This window comes from Quercus lobata, chromosome 5, assembly GCF_001633185.2.
Source record: "Quercus lobata isolate SW786 chromosome 5, ValleyOak3.0 Primary Assembly, whole genome shotgun sequence".
Lineage (NCBI taxonomy): Eukaryota > Viridiplantae > Streptophyta > Magnoliopsida > Fagales > Fagaceae > Quercus > Quercus lobata.
In genome coordinates this window covers 55,482,600-55,502,343 of record NC_044908.1, presented here as the reverse complement: position 1 = coordinate 55,502,343, position 19,744 = coordinate 55,482,600, and the positions used below count along the sequence as shown (strand labels likewise).

At 34.6% G+C, this 19,744-nt stretch overlaps 2 protein-coding genes across 8 annotated transcripts; one reads left to right on the top strand and one right to left on the bottom strand.

Annotated features, from left to right (window-relative positions):
* Window positions 1-3,784: 3,784 nt before the first annotated feature.
* LOC115991559 (endoplasmic reticulum oxidoreductin-2-like) lies at window positions 3,785-10,055 on the top strand. Its single transcript, XM_031115347.1, has 9 exons — window positions 3,785-4,305; window positions 4,763-4,882; window positions 5,377-5,632; window positions 5,977-6,087; window positions 6,777-6,895; window positions 7,453-7,557; window positions 7,724-7,926; window positions 9,103-9,226; window positions 9,527-10,055. Exons 1-9 carry the CDS (start codon window positions 4,144-4,146, stop codon window positions 9,701-9,703), a joined length of 1,377 nt encoding a protein of 458 aa, XP_030971207.1. The 5' UTR covers window positions 3,785-4,143; the 3' UTR covers window positions 9,704-10,055.
* A 3,088-nt stretch (window positions 10,056-13,143) lies between these two features.
* LOC115991557 (arp2/3 complex-activating protein rickA) lies at window positions 13,144-16,667 on the bottom strand. 7 transcript variants are annotated; one of them, XM_031115341.1, is made up of 4 exons: window positions 16,233-16,667; window positions 15,163-15,275; window positions 13,520-13,618; window positions 13,144-13,416 (listed from the first exon to the last, which is right to left on the bottom strand). In XM_031115341.1, exons 1-3 carry the CDS (start codon window positions 16,393-16,395, stop codon window positions 13,538-13,540), a joined length of 357 nt encoding a protein of 118 aa, XP_030971201.1. In that variant the 5' UTR covers window positions 16,396-16,667; the 3' UTR covers window positions 13,144-13,416; window positions 13,520-13,537. The 7 variants fall into 7 exon arrangements, with proteins under 7 accessions (XP_030971201.1, XP_030971203.1, XP_030971205.1 ...); XM_031115343.1 differs by having other exon boundaries at window positions 13,144-13,409; XM_031115345.1 differs by having other exon boundaries at window positions 13,144-13,394.
* Between the last annotated feature and the right edge of the window lie 3,077 nt (window positions 16,668-19,744).

Sequence of the window (19,744 nt, the reverse complement as noted above, 5' to 3'; positions counted from 1 at the left end):
AAAACATTTCTTAATGTTCTTCAACTTGTTCTTCATTTTACAACTGGTTCTTCGAATTCTTCATGTTCTTCTCCAAATTCTAACACAATCAACACCAAATTCTCAGCAAATCAAACCCATAAACCTAGTAAACAAACCAACCCAGATCAAATCCAAATCAAGAAACCAATCACAACAAACCCAGAAAAACACAATCAAACCCAGATCCCACCACCACTGACCAACACAATCAAACCACCACCACCCCGCCAACCAAACCAAAGATCCACCCCACCGATCAGTCACCAAACCCATTGAACCAGTCACCAAACCCATCGATCAGTCAACAAACCCACGCCAACAAAGTAACCAAACCCACTACCACCACCATCGTTGATCAAAAAAGAGAGAGGAAGAGGGATTTCGCAATCATCAACGGACTAGGTGGAGGCCGAGATCGAGCTCCATTCTCTCTGAACCACCGCTGGCCCTCTTCTTGGATCTGCTCCAAATTGCCGAGACGGAGGCTGAGATCGAGATGGATGCGAGAACGAAGGAAATCAGATGAACCCACAACCAAAACCACAAAAATCAAATGAACCCATAACAAAAACCATAAAAAAATGAAACCCATGAAGCAAGAACGAAGGAAAATGAAACCCATCGCTGTGAGGAGATGAGCTTGAGAGGGGCGGCCATGGAGTTCGTTTGAGAGAGTTTTAGAGATGAGAGAACAGGGGTTTAGAGAAAGCTCAAGCCGAGAGCTTAGAGAGACTGAGCTCGAGTTTAGAGTGAGAGAGAGGGCTTGGTGAGATTTATTGTGAGGGCTTAAAGGGTTGGCCATGGGGGTCCAATGGAGGCTCGGCTTGGGAAAGCTTCAGAGATTGGAGTGAGAGCTCGGGATTGGTGAGGGCTTGTTAAGGTTTTTTGGTGAGGAGGAGCTCGCCACTGAGGTGGCATCGATGATTGAGGGAAATGAGCTTGAAGGGTCAGCCATGGAGTTTCATTTGAGGCAGCTCAAATGAAACCCAACCACAATAGCAAACCCACCCTAATTCTAACTTCAAACCCACTTTGAATCCTAGCCACATTAGCAAAACACCTGAATAAGCAATCAAACCCACTTTGAATTCCTCCACTTTGTTCTTATAGAAGTTCTTAAGTAATCAAAATCCTAGCTTTTTTATTTTTGTTATGTTTGTTTTTCCCTAAAAAAGTGTTTTTCTAACGGCAAAAGGAGAGGTAGGTAACAGATTCCTAATAGAAGTTACCTTAGGTGGGCAAAGTGTAAATAATTGAACCACGGGTAGGCAAAGTAAAAAGGGACCATATCACAAGTGGGTTTACCATAATTATTCCTATAAATTAGTTTGACACATTTAAGAGATAATTATCAATTAGTTATGTTGAATAATATATAAACAAGAAATACATATAAAGTCTTCTCAAAAATAAATAAATATAAAGACATTAGGGGTAACCATAAGGACTACTTTTTTTCCTCAATTAGTACAAGGGGTAACTTGTTTAACTCAGACAGCTCATTGAAGATTCAATTGTTTTTTCATAGCTGAGAAAGGGTAATAGGTTCCATATACATGGTTGATGCTTAATGGTGCATAGCAAGAAGTTTTTACGATCATTAAGTGTTAATTTGTGTCACCAACATGTTACACTCTTAGCCACTCTCTAATTTTCTCAAAAGATTAAAAAAAAGAATGTAGAGTTTTTAATTTACTGTGGAATTTTTAATAATAAAACAAAATGTATCACTCAAACAACTTTAAAGGAGACTTCAATTGTTTTTCATAGACGAAGGGGGCCAATGGCCTCCTTTTAAGTCTAGTTGGTCCCGTCATTGATGTGACCAATTTTGGTTTCTAAAGAGTTACTATTCAATGGTGCATAAAAAATAAGCCTTATTATGCATTAAAGCGCATATTTGGATTGAGGGGTATAGAGAGGATTAGAGTAATATTGACCCATTTATTGATATGACCATTATAGTTCCAAAGAGTTACTATTTTTTTTGTGGTACCTAAAAGGAGCTTCTATATTTATTTATTGTTAGCTTGAGTCAACTATGATAGACTCACAAATTCATTCAAAGGATTAAACCGCAATGTGATTTTAATTCATTAGAAATTTTGTTTACATTCAAACAATTTATGAGACATGGACCAAATATCATAGATTGAAATTTTATTATAGCAGGTTTCTCCAAAAAAAAAAAAAAAAAAAAATTTATTATAGCTATTGAAAAAATAGAAACAATTTATATACCCCTTTTGATGTCAATAATTATAGTTTCTAAAGGTTAAAAGCATTTTAGCTTAATTGACATCTTTTGATATTTTCCTTAAAAATATTCAAGATTTAAATCCCTAATATATATTTTAACACTTTTTTAATCCACATTCAAGAAATTTCAAAATGTTCTGTAGCCTTATTCCTTAGTATATCTCTAAGGGATAACTAAAAAATTTAATATAAATATTGGAATAAGTTTAGAAATACAATTTTTTTTCACAACTTGTTGAGGTGACAGGTTGTAAATGATAAAAAATAAGTGAAGTCAATAATAAATGCATGAAAAGGTAATTATCCACTACTCATAACTTATCATTTCAATAAAGTATGAAAAATACTGTGAATGAAAGATGTATCTATAGTGAATAGTCCTCTATATATACTCTACAACAAAGTTGTACATACTTATCAGATATTAATAAATAGTAAATACATCTGTTTCTGATAGATAAATTCTTTTTTTTTTTTTTTTTTGGAAATAGCTTACTCTAAAAAAAGAAAAAGAAATAACATGTATAAATATCATAAAGAAGGAACAAGACCCATGCATGGTTCATAAACTACGAAATAGTCAACGTTATGGCAAACCCATTTTAGCCAAAGACAACGCACATTGAAATGATGAACCTCCCAAGTGATGGAACTGGTTTTAGTTTATCAACAACACGTTAAGGAACAATAATGGTAAGACTGTAAGAGTCAAATTAATGTCTGTTCTTTGATGTTCTGTACTTGATCAAATGAACTGCAACATTTAAAATTAACTTTAAATTTACTCAAACAATTGATAATTCAATTAACAATGAGTTGAAATCCTTTAAAATTTCTAGGTAACTCCATATTGTCAAGCCCATAAAACATTTTACATATTACAGGTCAAAAGTCTGACCATTAGCCTCACGCATAAATCTATCTACACACAAAATAAATTTTTTTTCCCCTTTATTTCACTTGAAATTAAAACAACATATTTCACTTTTATTGTTAAAATTTTATTTCTAGTATATATAAAGTATTATAATATTTAAAAATTTTAATTAAAAAAAAGTACTAAACACACTTTTTGATTTATACTATTTAATCAAAACTATATAATACATTAAATTTAAACAAAGAGAATTAATATTATTATATTTCACATTAACGGTTTATAAAAATATATATATATATATATAGTGTCCATATTATGATTGTTATTTCTTATCAATACGTTAAAACATTAATTAATTTTTAATATAGGGGAAGTTCAAATTTTAAATTTCTTATCGTATTACTCACATGTAGATATCGTAAAATATATCATATAATATTCCTAACTTTGTTCCCCAAATCACAAAAATAAAATACTCCTATGAAGTATGAACTTATAAAAGTCAACTGTAGGCCGGGCTTTACTATAAAATAGGCTTAGTCCAACCAAACCCAACTACTAGAACATTCGAGCCCAAAAAGTCCCCCTTACCCCTGATTTTGATTTTCTACAGCTCACACTACTTTTCTCCGTCTGAACCGTTGAATTCAACAAAACAAAAATTGAAAACCATCAACACCACACCGCCCACCAATTTTTCATTTCCTTAGTGTCTGAGGTTTCTTACAGATTTTCCCAATTTTCCACAAAATTCCTACATTTGGATTGGAAAACCAAATCCCAAGAAAAGTAAATACCAAAACCATCCATTTAAAGCACACAGCCTATTTATTACCATCAACTAATTTTACTCTTTCAAAAACTCAAACACAGAGAGAAAAAGACAGAGACCCACTTTGCTTTCATTCCATTTTCCTCAAAAGTAACGCCACCGAGATCATATTCACAGGAAAACTATTTCTTGGATTTTCTTTCGGTTTTCGATGGGGAAGAAAGCAGAGATTGAAACCAAGGCCCGTGGAAAGCGATGGAGATTAATGGCGGTGTTTGGAACTCTCGTCGTTCTCTTTGTTGCTATGGCTGTCTCTTCCAAAGCCTCTACCAGATTGTCTCTCTTTCGACAAACGCCTTGTCGCTGCGCCAAGGTCAATTCTCAACCTCTCTGTGCGTGTCATTTTTCTTTTCTTCTCTTGTTTGGGTACTGAGAAAATGAAGGAAAGTATGCAGGAAGGAATGGGAATGTTTGATTGTTATTGTTTTATGTTGTGTTTAGTCACTGTTCATGTCCATGCATTTGTGTTTCAATTCTTTGAACTAGTTTTGTCATATTACCCCATTTTTGTTGTGTTTTTGGCTTTGAGATGGGAAAAATTAGAATTGGGTTTGATTCAAATTTTAGTTCTTTAGGATTTTGTACTGTTAACTGGGTTTTTGGGTTTTACAATTTGTGTTTCAATTCTTCGAACTAGTTTTGTCATATTACCTGATTTTTGTTGTGTTTAGACTTTGAGATGGGGAAATTAGAATTTGGTTTGATTCAAATTTCAGTTCTTTATGATTATGTACTGTTAACGGGGTTTTTGGGTTTTGCAATTTGTGCAGTATACTGGGATTGTTGAGGATTGTTGTTGTGATTACGAGACCGTGGACCGACTTAATGAGGAAGTGTTGCATCCATCGCTCCAAGAGCTTGTTAAAACCCCGTTCTTCCGGTATTTCAAGGTTTGGCAGTTGTTTTGATTTATTGGCTAGAAGTTGACTGATTATATAAGAACTAATATGTGATCCTTCTATTGAATAATCATTTTTTGAAAGTAATGCTTAGCACAATTTTGATCATTATATAGTTGAATTTTACTACAGTATTAGTATTAATATCGGCGTGGTGTTAAGGTATCTGCATAAGAAACAAGGCATGGATCTTTTGGAGATTTTAGAAGTTTTGTTGATTACATACCAAATATTAATCTATACGATTGATTACATATGCGATATTCTTCTCAAGAGTGTAAATTTGAATAGCCTGAATATACATTTACCTTGAGTCTCCCATAATGATGAGACGGAGGGTGAGGTCATGGGACCAAGACGCAGTAGATGCATGTGTAACTTACCAATATATATATAGAAAATTTTCAAGCATTGTTGCTTGCTTCTGTTCTTGAAATTTGGTGTTGTCCTCAGCTGATCGTCCTTGTGAATCTTATTTATGGTAGGTTAAGTTGTGGTGTGACTGTCCTTTCTGGCCTGATGATGGTATGTGCCGTCTGCGGGATTGCAGTGTTTGTGAATGCCCAGAAAGTGAGTTCCCTGAATTATTTAAGGAGCCCCGTAATGTCCTCTCACCAGATGATCCTATCTGTCAAGAAGGGAAGCCACAGGCAGCCGTGGATCGTACAATAGATAGTAAAGCTTTCAGAGGCTGGACAGAAACAGACAATCCCTGGACAAATGATGACGAAACTGATAATTGTTAGTGTCATATTTTTCCTGCACAATTCATTGGTTTTTGTGTTGTTATGAATATATAAATATTGGGACAAGATCCCCTCCCATTTAAATCCTCCGATTCCCTCCAATTTTAGCCAAGTGCGAAACTTGGCATTCATTTGATTTTGTGTGTGTGTGTTTTAAGACTATCAGATTTTGTGTACATCCAGATTAAAATTGGAGGAAACTAGAGGGTTAAATGGGAGGAGATCCTTTATTGTTGATGTAAATGTCAAATACAGAAAATGAGGATGGCATTCATTGTTTAATTATATTCTATGAAGATTGTCTTATGGCTTATAAATGAAACCCATTTACATTTGCAGCTGAGATGACATATGTGAACCTACAACTCAATCCTGAACGCTATACCGGTTACACTGGTCCATCTGCTAGAAGGATTTGGGATTCTGTCTATAGTGAGAACTGCCCCAAATGTGAGTTGTCCTCTGTGTATGCCAAATGTTCATCGATAATATTTGTTCTCTATCTCACAGGGCATAATTTATTTTTATGTTCATCATTAATTTCTATTGTTAAATGTTGCTATTCTCTCTCTCTCTCTCTCTCTTAAATTTTGTATGGCTTAGCTGAGTAGTCATTATTGCTATCACATAACTGTTGCCTTCACCCTTGCCATAGAATATTTTGGGAAACCCTTCATTGAATTCGTTATGAAGAGCTGGAATGTTATTCTAAAATTGGTGATTAACATGCCTACTTCACCTGTATGCTGGGTTCCCACTGCAATCTTTGTCTCTTTATTGTCAGTGCCTGTTGAGCTCCTAACAATGATTTGCATTTATGATGAGGACGTAGGACATTACATCTTTACTTATGTTGAAGATGACAAGACTTTGATTCCAGTGAATTTTCTTACCTTTTATTTTTTGGGAATTATTGTTGAAGTACTGTCTCATGATGACGGTTAAATTTGCATCCTTATACTTTATTATCTAGTGGCAAATGGTAATTTAGAATTTAACTTTGGTCTTCTTTGAGAGTTTTTCCAGTTTCTCCATATTGTTGTGTTGGGGGGTGGGGTGGGGGGGCTGTTATGATGAGTTTTCTTGCTTCATAATGAGTAATCTATCCTTACCTTTTTGTTGATTTTCAACTTTTGCAGATCCGTCTGAAGAGTTATGCCAAGAGGAAAAAATTTTGTACAAACTGATATCTGGTCTTCACTCCTCAATTTCAATTCATATAGCTGCTGATTATCTAATCGATGAAGCTACAAACTTGGTACAATTCTAATTTTGCATACCTTTAGACACTTATCTTTTTGCTTTTTGAAGATAGACAGTTCACATGGTGTTTGCATAAAAATTGCATATTTGACCCATGTGATCAGTATAGTTTCTACACCTGTGATCAATGCAACTTGTTGGCTAAGCCCTTTATATACACACTGAAATTTTTATATGTACATACCTGGTAAAGTTGTTTTAATTTTTTCTTCAATCTCCTTAATAAACATATGGCAAATTCATTTATAAAATAAAATACTGTTGGTATATTTGACTTTTTAGGTCATAATCTCTCAGATGCTCCATATTTAAGTTAGTGCAGAATGAAAATGTTGCCTCAATTACATGATCTGGGCTGTAACTTGCCTCAGAGAACACTTGCACTAGTGGTGGGTAGTTTTAGTCTTTTAGATGCTTTATAGGGTAAAGGATGAGAAATTGTTCCCATCACTGGAGTCAATGTGTAACCTTCCTTAATTTAGTTTTTGAATGATAATGTATTGAGAGATCTGACCATTCTTTATTTTTTCCTTTTTATTTGTTTAATTCCAGTGGGGTCAAAATCTCTCATTGATGTATGATAGGGTCCTAAGATATCCAGATCGTGTCAGAAACTTGTACTTCACATATCTCTTTGTTCTCCGAGCTGTGACAAAGGTGAGTTTAAACTCTGGAGTTGTTCTTAAAGTGCCATATTTTGTTTATGTGAGAAATGTTTTTTGGTTGATGGAATATTCTGTTATATAAACTGTGTGCCTTGATGGGGTTATAATAATGAATTAAAATTCATCCCAATGGTAATCTTTTGCTGAATGCATTTCAGGCAGCAGATTATTTGGAACATGCTGAATATGATACTGCTAACCCTACTGAGGACTTGAAGACACAGTCCTTGATAAGACAGCTACTTTTTAATCCCAAATTGCAAGCTGCATGCCCAGTCCCATTTGACGAAGCTAAGTTGTGGAAAGGCCAACGTGGACCTGAACTAAAGCAGGAAATACAAAAGCAATTCAGAAACATAAGGTATTTCTCATTAGCCATTTGATCATTGATTGTTTTTACTTATGAAGAAGGGGAAAAAAATCTTGGATCCATTCTGGATAGTGTCTTAAGATGTTTCTAGAATTCATTTTTAACACTTTGGGGCTAGGAAGCATGGACATGGACATGGGTATGACATGGTGACCCGACAATTTTTGAAATATTAGACACAACACAGCAAGGATACTCATATTAATTAATTATTAAATATATATTTATTTATATTTTTAAATAATTGTTAAGCATCTATTTTTTCTTATAATGTTAAACACATCAATTTAAGAGCAATAAGGGATACTAAAGTGAATTCATGACTAATAATGATGTTTATACGTTAGAATACAAACCAAGAATAAGATCCAAAACAGTAAATAAAAGATTGCTATATAAGTGTTCATGATTGAAACTAAAAAGAAATAAAAGATAAATGTCTCTCATGTGTCTTGGCCATGTCTAGCAATTTTTCAAAATAGAAAAGAGAAGAAAGAAAGGATACAGCTGGGACATGCTTGCAAAAGTGTCCCAGACGTGTCCCATGTCCAACAAAGGTACAGCCCCCCAAATGAAGTGTCCATGTTCCTAGTTTGGGGGCATCATAGGAAATGGAGTGGATTAAGAAAGGAGCAAAGAAAGGGCGAGGGAAGGAAAGATGTTTCTCTGTTTAGATGTCTAGATAGGGAGAAACAAGGAAAGAAGGGGAGGAGAATGTTTTTCCATTGTTTGGTTTGTCCGACTTATATGCCCTTCTATAAAGGATATGTTGGCATAAAGTACAAGGGGCATGGAGGTAATCTCATGGTATAAGCTGCTTCCTTACCTCCCTTTCTGCCCACTTTGGGAGGGAACTAATATGTGGGCCTGAAGGAAATTGCATCTGCCTTACCTCCCTTCCCTCCATCTTTTTCCTTCATTTTCCCCTCTCCCCTTTCCACCAAACCAAATGCACTATGTAGTTATTGTTTATTTAGAATGTTGTTCTTAATCCTTGCCTAGTATCATAGCGTTGCCGCTCTTGGCATTAAATATCACTCTCAGAGCTGGAGAAACTGTAGAACAAGTTCTACTCTGCATATTTCCACTCACTTTGATTGCTTTACTGCTAATATGACTGGCCCATGCCTTTGGAAATGATATAACAAATCCTCATTGGCATTGCAGTGCAATAATGGACTGTGTAGGATGCGAGAAGTGTCGTCTGTGGGGAAAGCTTCAGGTCCTTGGGCTGGGTACTGCATTGAAAATCCTCTTCTCTGTTGATGGCCGGGAACACTTGCTTCAGAATGTAAGTATTTATTTCCTTCAGTCATTTTGAAGTTTCAAATTATCTTTAGGTAGCATGTCACGTTTTTTGTCACCTGCTGATCTTCCTAGGGTACTAGTATCTATGAATTTCTCTAAAAGAAAAATATTTTAGAAGCCTCTCAAATATTTCCTCCAAAATTGGGACTTCTAAGATGGTGACCCTTATGCAAGACATTTTGCAAAAATTAAAAACATATCATGCCACTTTGGTTTATTCATGAGCGAAAGTATATTCTTTTTTCCTTTTAAACACTAAAGCATTTTGCATTGGCCTTCACAGCTGCAATTGCAACGGAATGAAGTGATTGCATTGATGAACCTACTGAATCGACTGTCAGAGTCTGTCAAGTTTGTCCATGAAATGGGACCTTCAGCTGAAATGATTATGGAGGGGCAGATTTCTTCACCCAGTTCCCCGAGTAGATTATGGGAAATGATAAGGACATTCATAGTTTAAAAAACCGAGGTATACCCTACTCTCTATTAGCACCTCTGTCTCTCTCTCTGTCTCCTTATTAAATTTAATTCTTAATTTAGCTAAAGAGATTGTGTTGTCTGATTTTTTTTATGTTACTTGCAGGTAAGTGCTAATCACTGAATTTAGTTTGAAACAGCTATACATTACGTCGAAAGGAATAGGTTATAGGAAAGTGCAGTGTGGGTTTAAGAGAGAATGGCCCCATGGAAAGAGGATATGATAGAAAGTGTAAAAAAACCATTTCAAGACCTTTTGAGTTGGTAAATTTGTAATTTTCCGGATTTGAAAATTTTGGAAGTTCAAGGGCATAATAGTTCTGCATTTTCTTCAATTTCTTTGTTTCTTATTTCTTTTTGGTATATACTTTGGGGTAATTATGGGTGTTTGGAGTCTTTCTTTGAGAAGCCCAAAACAAACGGTTGAAGCAAAATTAGGAGGTCCAATGCTACAAGCTACTAGTCTAAATGAACTTGAGCCCATTATCCTTTCTCTATCTCAATGTGAGAAAAGCTCATTGGGGGAATTCAGAGAAATGTGATTCGGAGTGCAAAAGAGAGATTTCATTCATACATCCTGAGCCTCAAAGAAAAATTAACAAATGGGTTTGGAGCACTTGCAATCCATGAACCCCACGGATGATGCACTATGCGAACCAAGCACACGTTGAAAACTAGCTTAAACTGTTGAAACACCGGTTAATTTCTGCCAAAAAAATGACCTACCAATAGATGCTTTGTTCATCACCATTAATGTCAATTGTCAACTGACATAATCCCTCACTTTTAGCAATTTCAACACAATACTACCAAGTTGTTTTAAATGAAGTCAATTTTATCAGGGACGTATGCAAGTAGGATTTGGGTAACCAATTTAATTCGATTGGCATGAAATCAAATGGTTTGTCTCTCCCTTAAAACTAACTACTCAAGTCTAGCAACTCCTTGAAAGATGATTTTTATGATTTTTTTTGAACAACTTTTGTTTTGAGAAGAGATTTTTTGGACCATAAAGTCGTTTCACCTACCAAAGAGATTATAATTACTCCCTCAATAAAATTTGTACGCGTAAGCCAAATACAAGACTATGTTTGGCTTGGAGGGTACTCAATTTTCATATCTCAACACTCAAATCTCATCATTCTAATTCATTACTCAATTCTCCTATTTGCAACTCAAAAGTTTCCCATAACTCTACTTGTAATGTGTTTGGATGGAAGTTCCCATAACTCTTTTAAGATCTTTCATAAGAGAGACCCACGGCTTCTTGCAACCAACCAAGATGCGAGACCACTACAACCTTCACAATGCACACGAACACCCAAGAGCAAAGACCGAAGCTACAGATTTTGCAAGGCCAAGACCTAATGAAGAAGAAGAAGAGGGAGATCTTCTTCACTACTTCAAATGCAAGAGCTTCCAAAAAATGTTCAATTGACTTTTTCAGAAACACAATAAAATGGAAACCAAAACAAATGTTAAGGCAAAGTGAAAGTAATTGTCCGTTTGGATTGAGAGGGAGAGATGGGGAGTAGAGTAGAGTAGATTTAGCACAAAATTAACTTATTTTTAGTCAATTCTATTCTACTTCCCTTCACTCCCCATCCTTCCCCCTCCATCCAAACAGGCCATAAAGAAAAAGTAAGGAAAAAACAAAAGGCTGATACTTGCACGGTAAAAGAGCCGTTGGAGTGCGCAATTAGTGTTTTGCACTTAATGGTGACAATACATGTGGGTGGGGTCCATTTAGTTGAGCAAAATTACAAGATTGTCATAGTAACTTTGTTTTTATAATTTGGAAACAATAAAAAGATATTCTCATTTTCCACAACTTTAACTTAAATTTTTTGAGTTATGAGTTATGAGTTATGAAAATTGAGATGAAAATCAAGCTAAACAGCTAAAATGAATATGAACCCTACGAAAAGTGAGTAATGAGTTATGGAAATTGAGTGATAAGTGATGAAAATCACTCTAACCCAAACAAAATGCCAAAAAAGTTTTCTCCATGCTTGATATCACAAGCAAAACTCTCTCTCTCTCTCTCTCTCTATGAGGCAAGTCGTAGACTCGTAGTCACTAGTTGATTCTAGTTTAACCCATTTGTCTGTAGACTCGTTTCATTTGTGTAGCTTCTACGACATGTCGCTGGCCTTCATCATTGTCTGTGTTGATGTGAGTACTTGGGTTTGGCTCCCCATCTTGAGCTCGGGTTCAAGAACAAAGAGCATCTAGTCTATCGAGACATGTCACGAGCCGATGAAATTGACCTATTACAACAGTTTTACCAATACTAGAATCCTAGAATTGCAATCAATATCTTTATTCGTGGTAGGATGGGAACTTGTTCTTTATTATCATTATTTTTTTTTAAGGAGGATGAGTGGTTTAATTGCAGGTTTCATGCATATACCATGGTGAATTTGCCCCCTTCTTTTTCTGGTCTGTGTTGTGTGGTAGATGTGTATGCAACAAGAAATATATGCCACTTAGACATACTTTTAGCATAGTGGCTGGAAATTATTGAAAGACTAACGTCACTAACATTATGACCTGCGATGCATAGATTCATTAAAAAAATTATGTAAAAAAAAAATAAAAAAATTATCTTACAAAATATTGTCAAAACTATTTTAATACATGACCCGTTTTGTGATTTCCCAAGTTGCCATAGATTAGTTTCAATTCTAGACTATGTTCTTACTGGTTTATTACATCATGCTTATGGTCATGATTTCTACCTCTACTGTGTATTGTATTGTGCCATAATTCTCGTACATCAGCATACAAAGAAATGATCACCGAATTGGCATTACTAGTGTTTAAATAAAATGACGTATTATGGCTTGGAGTAAATTCTATATCATATTTAAGAGATAAGAATTGGCATTATTGTTTAAGTTCATACTCTATCAAAAAAAAAAAAAAAATTTAAGTTCATACGTAATAGATATACATGTTAAAATATTCATACGGCATCTTTTTGTTTAATTAGATATAGATATACATGTTAAAATATTCACACAGCATCTTTTGTTTAGTTAAATAGATTTATAATTTGAATTGAAACGTTGCTAAAAGTATAGGGTGTAATTTAAAAACTCCTAAATGTGTGAAACTTATTTTGAAACCATGCTTAAATTATGGTTACGGAGTTTAAATTATAATTTTCCCCAAAAATTATTCATTTGTCCTTGCTCAGAAAAGATCCTGTACGTGTGGGTGCAAAACAGAACCGAGGGTAAATTTCTAAATGGTGAAGAATTACAATCTGATTAGTATAACCATTTTAATCCCGTGCCATCCGTACTCCCTCGGTTGTACATGAAGCTTTCAAACCAAATCATCAATGTAAAATTGGTGACTAGAAAACAAATCAAATCCATAACCATATATGTATGTAAAGGAGAGAAAAAGCAGAAGAGCTAAGAAGCACACAAGCATCCAATTAATGATAATATAGGCAATACATTTTCTCATAACATCAAATTAAATCGGTCCCTATTTGACCAAAGCATCCATGTATTATGTACAACACAGTTCACCAATATGAATATACACATCTCTTAAAGAACCACCCCTTTCTCTTGCCCACTTCGTTCAGCAACAAGTGGTTTAGAAATTGCTTCACTAGTAGATGCAAAAAACCCATGAAAGACTGATTACATAGCAAACTGTAAAACAAGGAACTGTAACCTATGTAAAATCTACGTTATATAAGCTTAGCAAAGGCGATCTAGGAAAATTTGGACACACCAACAAGAATTTGTAATGCATAAGCAAGATCACGATGCCAAACCTTACATTATATCAATGCCTAGCGGGCCTTTTTTAGACGTTTGGGTGGCCTCATTGTCTCTTTCCTTGAAATGTCTGGAGCCTTCAAGTCAATAAATGGCTGCAAGCATTTTAAAGACCCGCTCAAGTGAGAAATAATTAAGATTTAAGGCAGTTTATCATATTGAAAAATCTAGATCAATTAACAGTTTAACACAAAAACACAGCAATGAAATTCCTACAGCTGAAAATGGGCTCTAGGATAGGATTTACAAGAAACAATTGTCAATATCATGAAAGTTGCACCACTTAAAGAAGGGGTAAGATTAGACCATAATGGACAAGAAAGCAGTCAAACCATGACCGCACTATCATAAAAACAAGTCAGATAAATAAAACCTATGTATTAAAAGTACTATAGCAGCATTTTTCATTCAAATGAAGTATTTAAATCTGTATGCTAAATTGAACACTGTGGCAGCGCAAGTGCAGCAGTAAACATAGCAAATTATCAACTACTGAGCTAGATAATGTTGGAGCCACATGGCACCTATATGGCTAGCATGGGTTGGTTAAATCCCATCTGATCTGATTTGTTGATTATCTGTATTATGATCTTGAAAGTGAGGGAAAGCACGTCAGTATGTTCTACTTATCAAAAAAAAGAAAGTCAGGGAAAGCTAAAAAAAAAAAAAAAAAAAAAAAAAAGAAGCTAGAAGGGAATGAATACTAGAGATGTTTGACGGACAACTAAATGTTCCTAAATGAACTTTAAAGCGTTTTGATGATTTTATTCCATTTTTGTTAAAAAGAATGATCATAGGCCTATGAAATGTACTAAGACACTTGCAATCATTACTTTACAGTGTCATTTTATCTGAGGCACAAGAAGATTAAACAGATGCAAAAGTAGAGAATGTCTAAATTCTTAGCATTAAAGTTATAAATCTAAAATAATTACAATCAAGTTGGTCTCCTCAAATGTCACTCATATCTTACCTAGGCCATTCAGTTGACCCTGTGGTCAACATGACATGACAATATTTGAAAAACAGAATAATCCAAACCCAACACCAATTCTCACCCTATGAACGTGGTCCATTATCAAATCACCCTCAAGGAAAATAGCTCAAAAGTCTGTGTCACCTCTCCAAATGAGGAGGTTCTAGCTTAAAAAGAGCTCCAAGATAATTTGCAGGAAGGTTTAAAAAGACTTGCCTTCAAAATTTTAAGACCACACGTGACTTGTCCTTTCTCAGCCGCCCCCCCAAAAAAAAAAAAAAAAAACCCAAATCAAGGCCTTTAAGACCAGTTCAAGAGTGATATGTATGAAAGCAAAACTATAAGAAATCCATTTTTGTCAATAGGTTATAAGATATCCACAACCACTCAAATATTCCAATTTGGCAATCTAAAGACATAATGAGGTTGAGAAAAAACCATACACATAACTTGCTAAAGTCCACACATGGACAAATCCGAATAGGAAATGTGCAAGGAGAACAATAACTAGCTTAATGGGTAGTTATCTAATCAATTGTTAAATAAGAAACTTTTTAAACTTATGACTATACATTTTCAAGTCAAGATAATGAAATATAATACAAAGTGAAAACATTGCAGCATATAAATGCGCAACTGCAATAGGAAGACGGTATTTCTAACCTCATCCCATTTTTTTTGAAGTTCCAAAAGCTCTTGACAATAAGTGAGACACTCAGCATGGTATAGCGCAGCTAACTCTTTTATCAAGGCCTTCCTTTTAATTATGCCAATCACTTCAAAGAAAGAAAAATATGGCAATTGTGAGATATAGAAAAAAAGATGGATCATAAGCCAGCTTCTATAACAAACACACAAAATTAAGCCAAACAACTCATGAAGAAACAAAATTTTGATACTTTCTGGAATGTCAACATTATTTTTAAAATATCCATGCGCGTCTGATCTCATATCAATACCCAAATTGTTTAAACTTAGAAGAACCTAAAATTCCATCTTGGCATGAAAGGTATGTATGTAACTAACATCAAAACTATGCACAGGTCTATTAAGTGTGAAACTTGAAAATTTGTGTTTAGAGAAATCATGCTGACAAAACTTTAAAAAACAGACATATGTAGGCATATCCATAAGTGGCAAGAAACAAGTCCATAATTTCAAAGAAAACTTGTTAATTTTCATGGTTCCCAAAAATCTTATCATGGATCCATTAATTGCATTATACAAAAAGAAAAGGTATTGAAATTGTTTTTTTTTTTTTTCTTTTCTTTTGGGTTCATGGGGGAGACAATGTTGACACCACTAATCCCAGGTAAAATCAGCAAAATTAAGTCAAACCCACAACTACAATAGAAAAATACCATATAATTGATATAAAAGATCCCCTTTTTATCACATACACACTTTTAGCGGGTTTTGAATTGGCAAAATTGTGTTAGTCTCTTGGTAACAAGAAAAGCAAAGAAAGAAAGAAAGTAAGCCAGCCCAAACGATAGCGTAAAAACTAATTCATGGGTCAAAATCTGAGAGTGCCACATTCTACATAAAAGAAGGACAAAAACCCACAAAAAAATCCAAAATTGAAACCCAAAAGAAAGATCACCAAAATTCAAATAAATTCCATGAGTTGAAACAAACCTAAAGGAAATCGAAGTGTAGCGAGTGAGATATTACGGTAAATAGAGAAATTAAAAAAAAAAACAAAGAAAACAAAGAGAGAGAGAATAATGTACTTCGACTGGGATCGAATGGTGGTGGTGGAGGAGTTGGTGGCGGCGGAGGAGGAGTTGGGTCGGCCTGAGTCGAATCCGGCTGAGGCGGGGCAGCAGTAGTTGGCTGAGACGGCGTAACAGGAGGAAGAGGAGGAGGAGGAGCTTGTTTAGGGTCTTGAGTCATGATTCTTGGAACAACGTCGGCCTGTGTGTTGTGTTGTGTTTTTTTTCCCCAAAAAGAACAAAACAAAGAGAAATATGGGACTAGTTTCGTAAATTAGGAGCGTGCGAGCGTGAGTGACATTATGGGACGGACCGAGAAAAAGTTGTATATGGTAATGTAAGTAGTAAAAGTGATATATGTGGGTATCCAGTCCAGTGTCCACACCTCAACCGCGATTGATGAATAGTCACCGTCCTAGTTTGTAATTTCAAAGTCAAGTGAAAGTGCAGGACTGCCCAGTACCGCCTCCTCAGTCCTCACATATAGGAGAAATTATTGCTTCCTCCTGAGTGGTCCTCCCAGCTCCTCCCACCCAATAGGAAAGTGCCACTTAGTTTAAATTTATGACTCAGCTCCACATCACCAATTAACCAATAAATTAACTCTTGTTAAAAAACCAAACCATGGTTAAAAACTAATAGAAACACAGCAGCACCAACCGGATCATTTAACCCAAAATCATCCATTCAAAATTTCTCTCAAACCCTTAAAACACTATCTGCCTCTTTCTTTCTCTCTCCCTCTAGCTCCATTTCCCCAATATCTCTCTAGAGAAGAAATTCCCCCTCTCTTTCTGTATGAAATTGAAATTTAAAGAAGTGTTAAGCCATGGAAGGGCGCTGTTTTCATAAGACTAATGTAATATTGTCCACATATAGACACATATTACAAATTTCATTAGACTAATGTAATATTGTCCGGTACATCTAGTAGGGCATTTTTTTTTTGTGCCAAATATTCAGTTTTTATAAATAAATAAAAAAAGTATATATATATATATATATGAAAAATCTCTTGCATGAAGTTATTTTGTTATGTAACTCATTTTGAAATTCGAGTTTAGCTAAACTCGATTTCCTCTCGGGCTAGCCTCCCATTTGACTTCAAATACTCTTACTCAAAGGCTATCTTGTCGCTAACAGAGCTAGTGGGATTCAAGGAACCCTTGAGATTCTCTCCTTTTGCACCTGGCCAGCTCAACTAGAAATGGATTGGGACTTGTGCTCCCATCCAACTACTAGAAGTGGACTAGGAAAGAGTGGCGAGGAGAGGAACTAGGTGCTTCAAGACCCACTTACGGAGGAGGAAGTAGTGGAGCTAGTGGAGAAGTACCGACATAGTGATTGTACTCGCCAAATCAACCTAGGTAATTTTTTCTCCCCTAAACTATGTATATTATTTATTTGGCCATTGAAGGGACTCAAGTCTTTAAGACTCAAGTTCCACATGAATTTTTACTCTACCTCAACTTTGTAATCGCTTTGAACTCGAGTCTTAGAGACTCAAGATGCTACTTAACTAATATGTTTAATTATAATGCTACATAATGAAAATGTTAGCAAAATCAGGCCAAATAGCACCCAAAAAAAAAAACCCTTTTTTGTTTAATGTTCTAAATTTAGATGTGATACGAACACTATATTTGCCCAAAATTAGCCATATCATGGCCCTAAAATACTCCAATGCATAGGACATTAGCCATTTTGTAATAGGGATCAATTGCAACACATATAATAGTAGAGACTCCTCATGACCAACTTGTATCAATTGCAAACCATGCCATTATTTGAATTCACTAACCGAAATCACAACTTATTTCAAAAATCCTAACCTGTCGATTCCAACTTATTCCCCCCCCCCCCACCTCTTTTTTTTTTTTTCTTTTTTATTTATTTATAAATTTCTATAGTCATGAAATAAGTAAATTATCTTCTTCCTTGTTTTAATTGTGTGTCTATGACACTTATAGGGGTGACAGACTAGGGGGCCCATATTAATGTATATGTTGGGCCAGGGGCCCAGTCCAAGGAAGGCCAGGCAAGGCTGAGAACAAAGGGGATGGTCTGCCATTGAGAGTGACACTTTGGACCATTTCATGGAAGATGATAAGTATTAAGAAAGAAAAGGACAAGGGAAGACACGAAAATATCTAAGAGAAAGCTGCTATTGTTGCATTAAGTGCTCTGCAACTCACTGAACCCTACTTTTGAGCCTTTACAACCACTTCTAACGACTCTGGGAAGGGCTGATGGGACAAGTATCAGCACTACCAATCTAAATCTACACATGGACGATGGAAATGGGAGGAAGATAGTATAAAATAGAGGGGGGGGGGGACTGGTAACAGGAAGGACGAAGGATATATGAGAAGAATCAATCTGACGTCTCTTCCTAGTAAATCTATGTTATCTTTCTTTCTTTATCGTCAAGACTTGTTGATCAATCGTCTGATTCGCTAAGATCCAAGTTTCCAACCCGTTCTCTACAAATTCATTGTATTGGGGCTCATTGGACCAAGACTCCATACAATTTAGGCTTGGGCTCCAAAATTGTAACCCTACAACACTATTGGTGAGTTTTAAGGTTAATTTGGATGTTTTTGAAAATGGTTTTTGTGAATTATATGTTTCAACCTTTGTTTGGGGTTAAGTTTTTAGTACCCAAAAGTTATATATATATTTTTTTTCCTTGATATTGATTGTCATATTTTATATTTTATTTAATTTTTTTTCCAAAAAGTTTATTATTTTTTAGGATAAAAAAATTACATATTTTTAGGTATTTTTTAAATTCAAAAAGTGATAAATATTATAATTTATGTTATTTTTAAACATCATAATACATGAAACAACTAAATTGAAAACATATTAAAGTTAAGATATTGAAATGAAAGAATGAAACTTTAAGGATGAAATTAAAAACATGTAAAAAAAAAAAAAAAAAACAGAGTGTAATTTGTAATTTAAACTTTAAAACATATTTACACTTTTTCAATCCAAATTAGGGTTCCCAAATTATGTCATCCCTAAGTCTATGGAGTAGAAATATATATATTTATTTATTCAAAAAAAGAAAAAAGAAATATATATATTTTCCACGAATTTTTCCTCCTAATAATGAGATAGAAAACAAATATTACAATCCAAACCCTATAGTTTAGGGGTCATAAAAATTAATAAATTAAACTCTAAAATTTTGAAAAAAGAACAAAATAAACTATACAAATTCAAGAACAACAAATTAAATCATGTGAGGTTTCTAAATATAACTAATTAAACCCAAGTCTATTTAATAAGTCGAACAACACCATATTTAAGATTTAATATGAACTGCGTTCTTGAATGATTTTTTTGTTGTTGAAATTTTAGAATTCAATTTATTACCTTTCAAATTATTTGATTTAATTTGTCATTTATTGAGTCTTTTCTTTTAATTAAAAAAAAAGGTATTCATATCGTCTAATTTGTTACACATTTCAAGTATTCAAAAGAATAGCCAGATACAAAAAAAATGTTTATAGATATTCTCG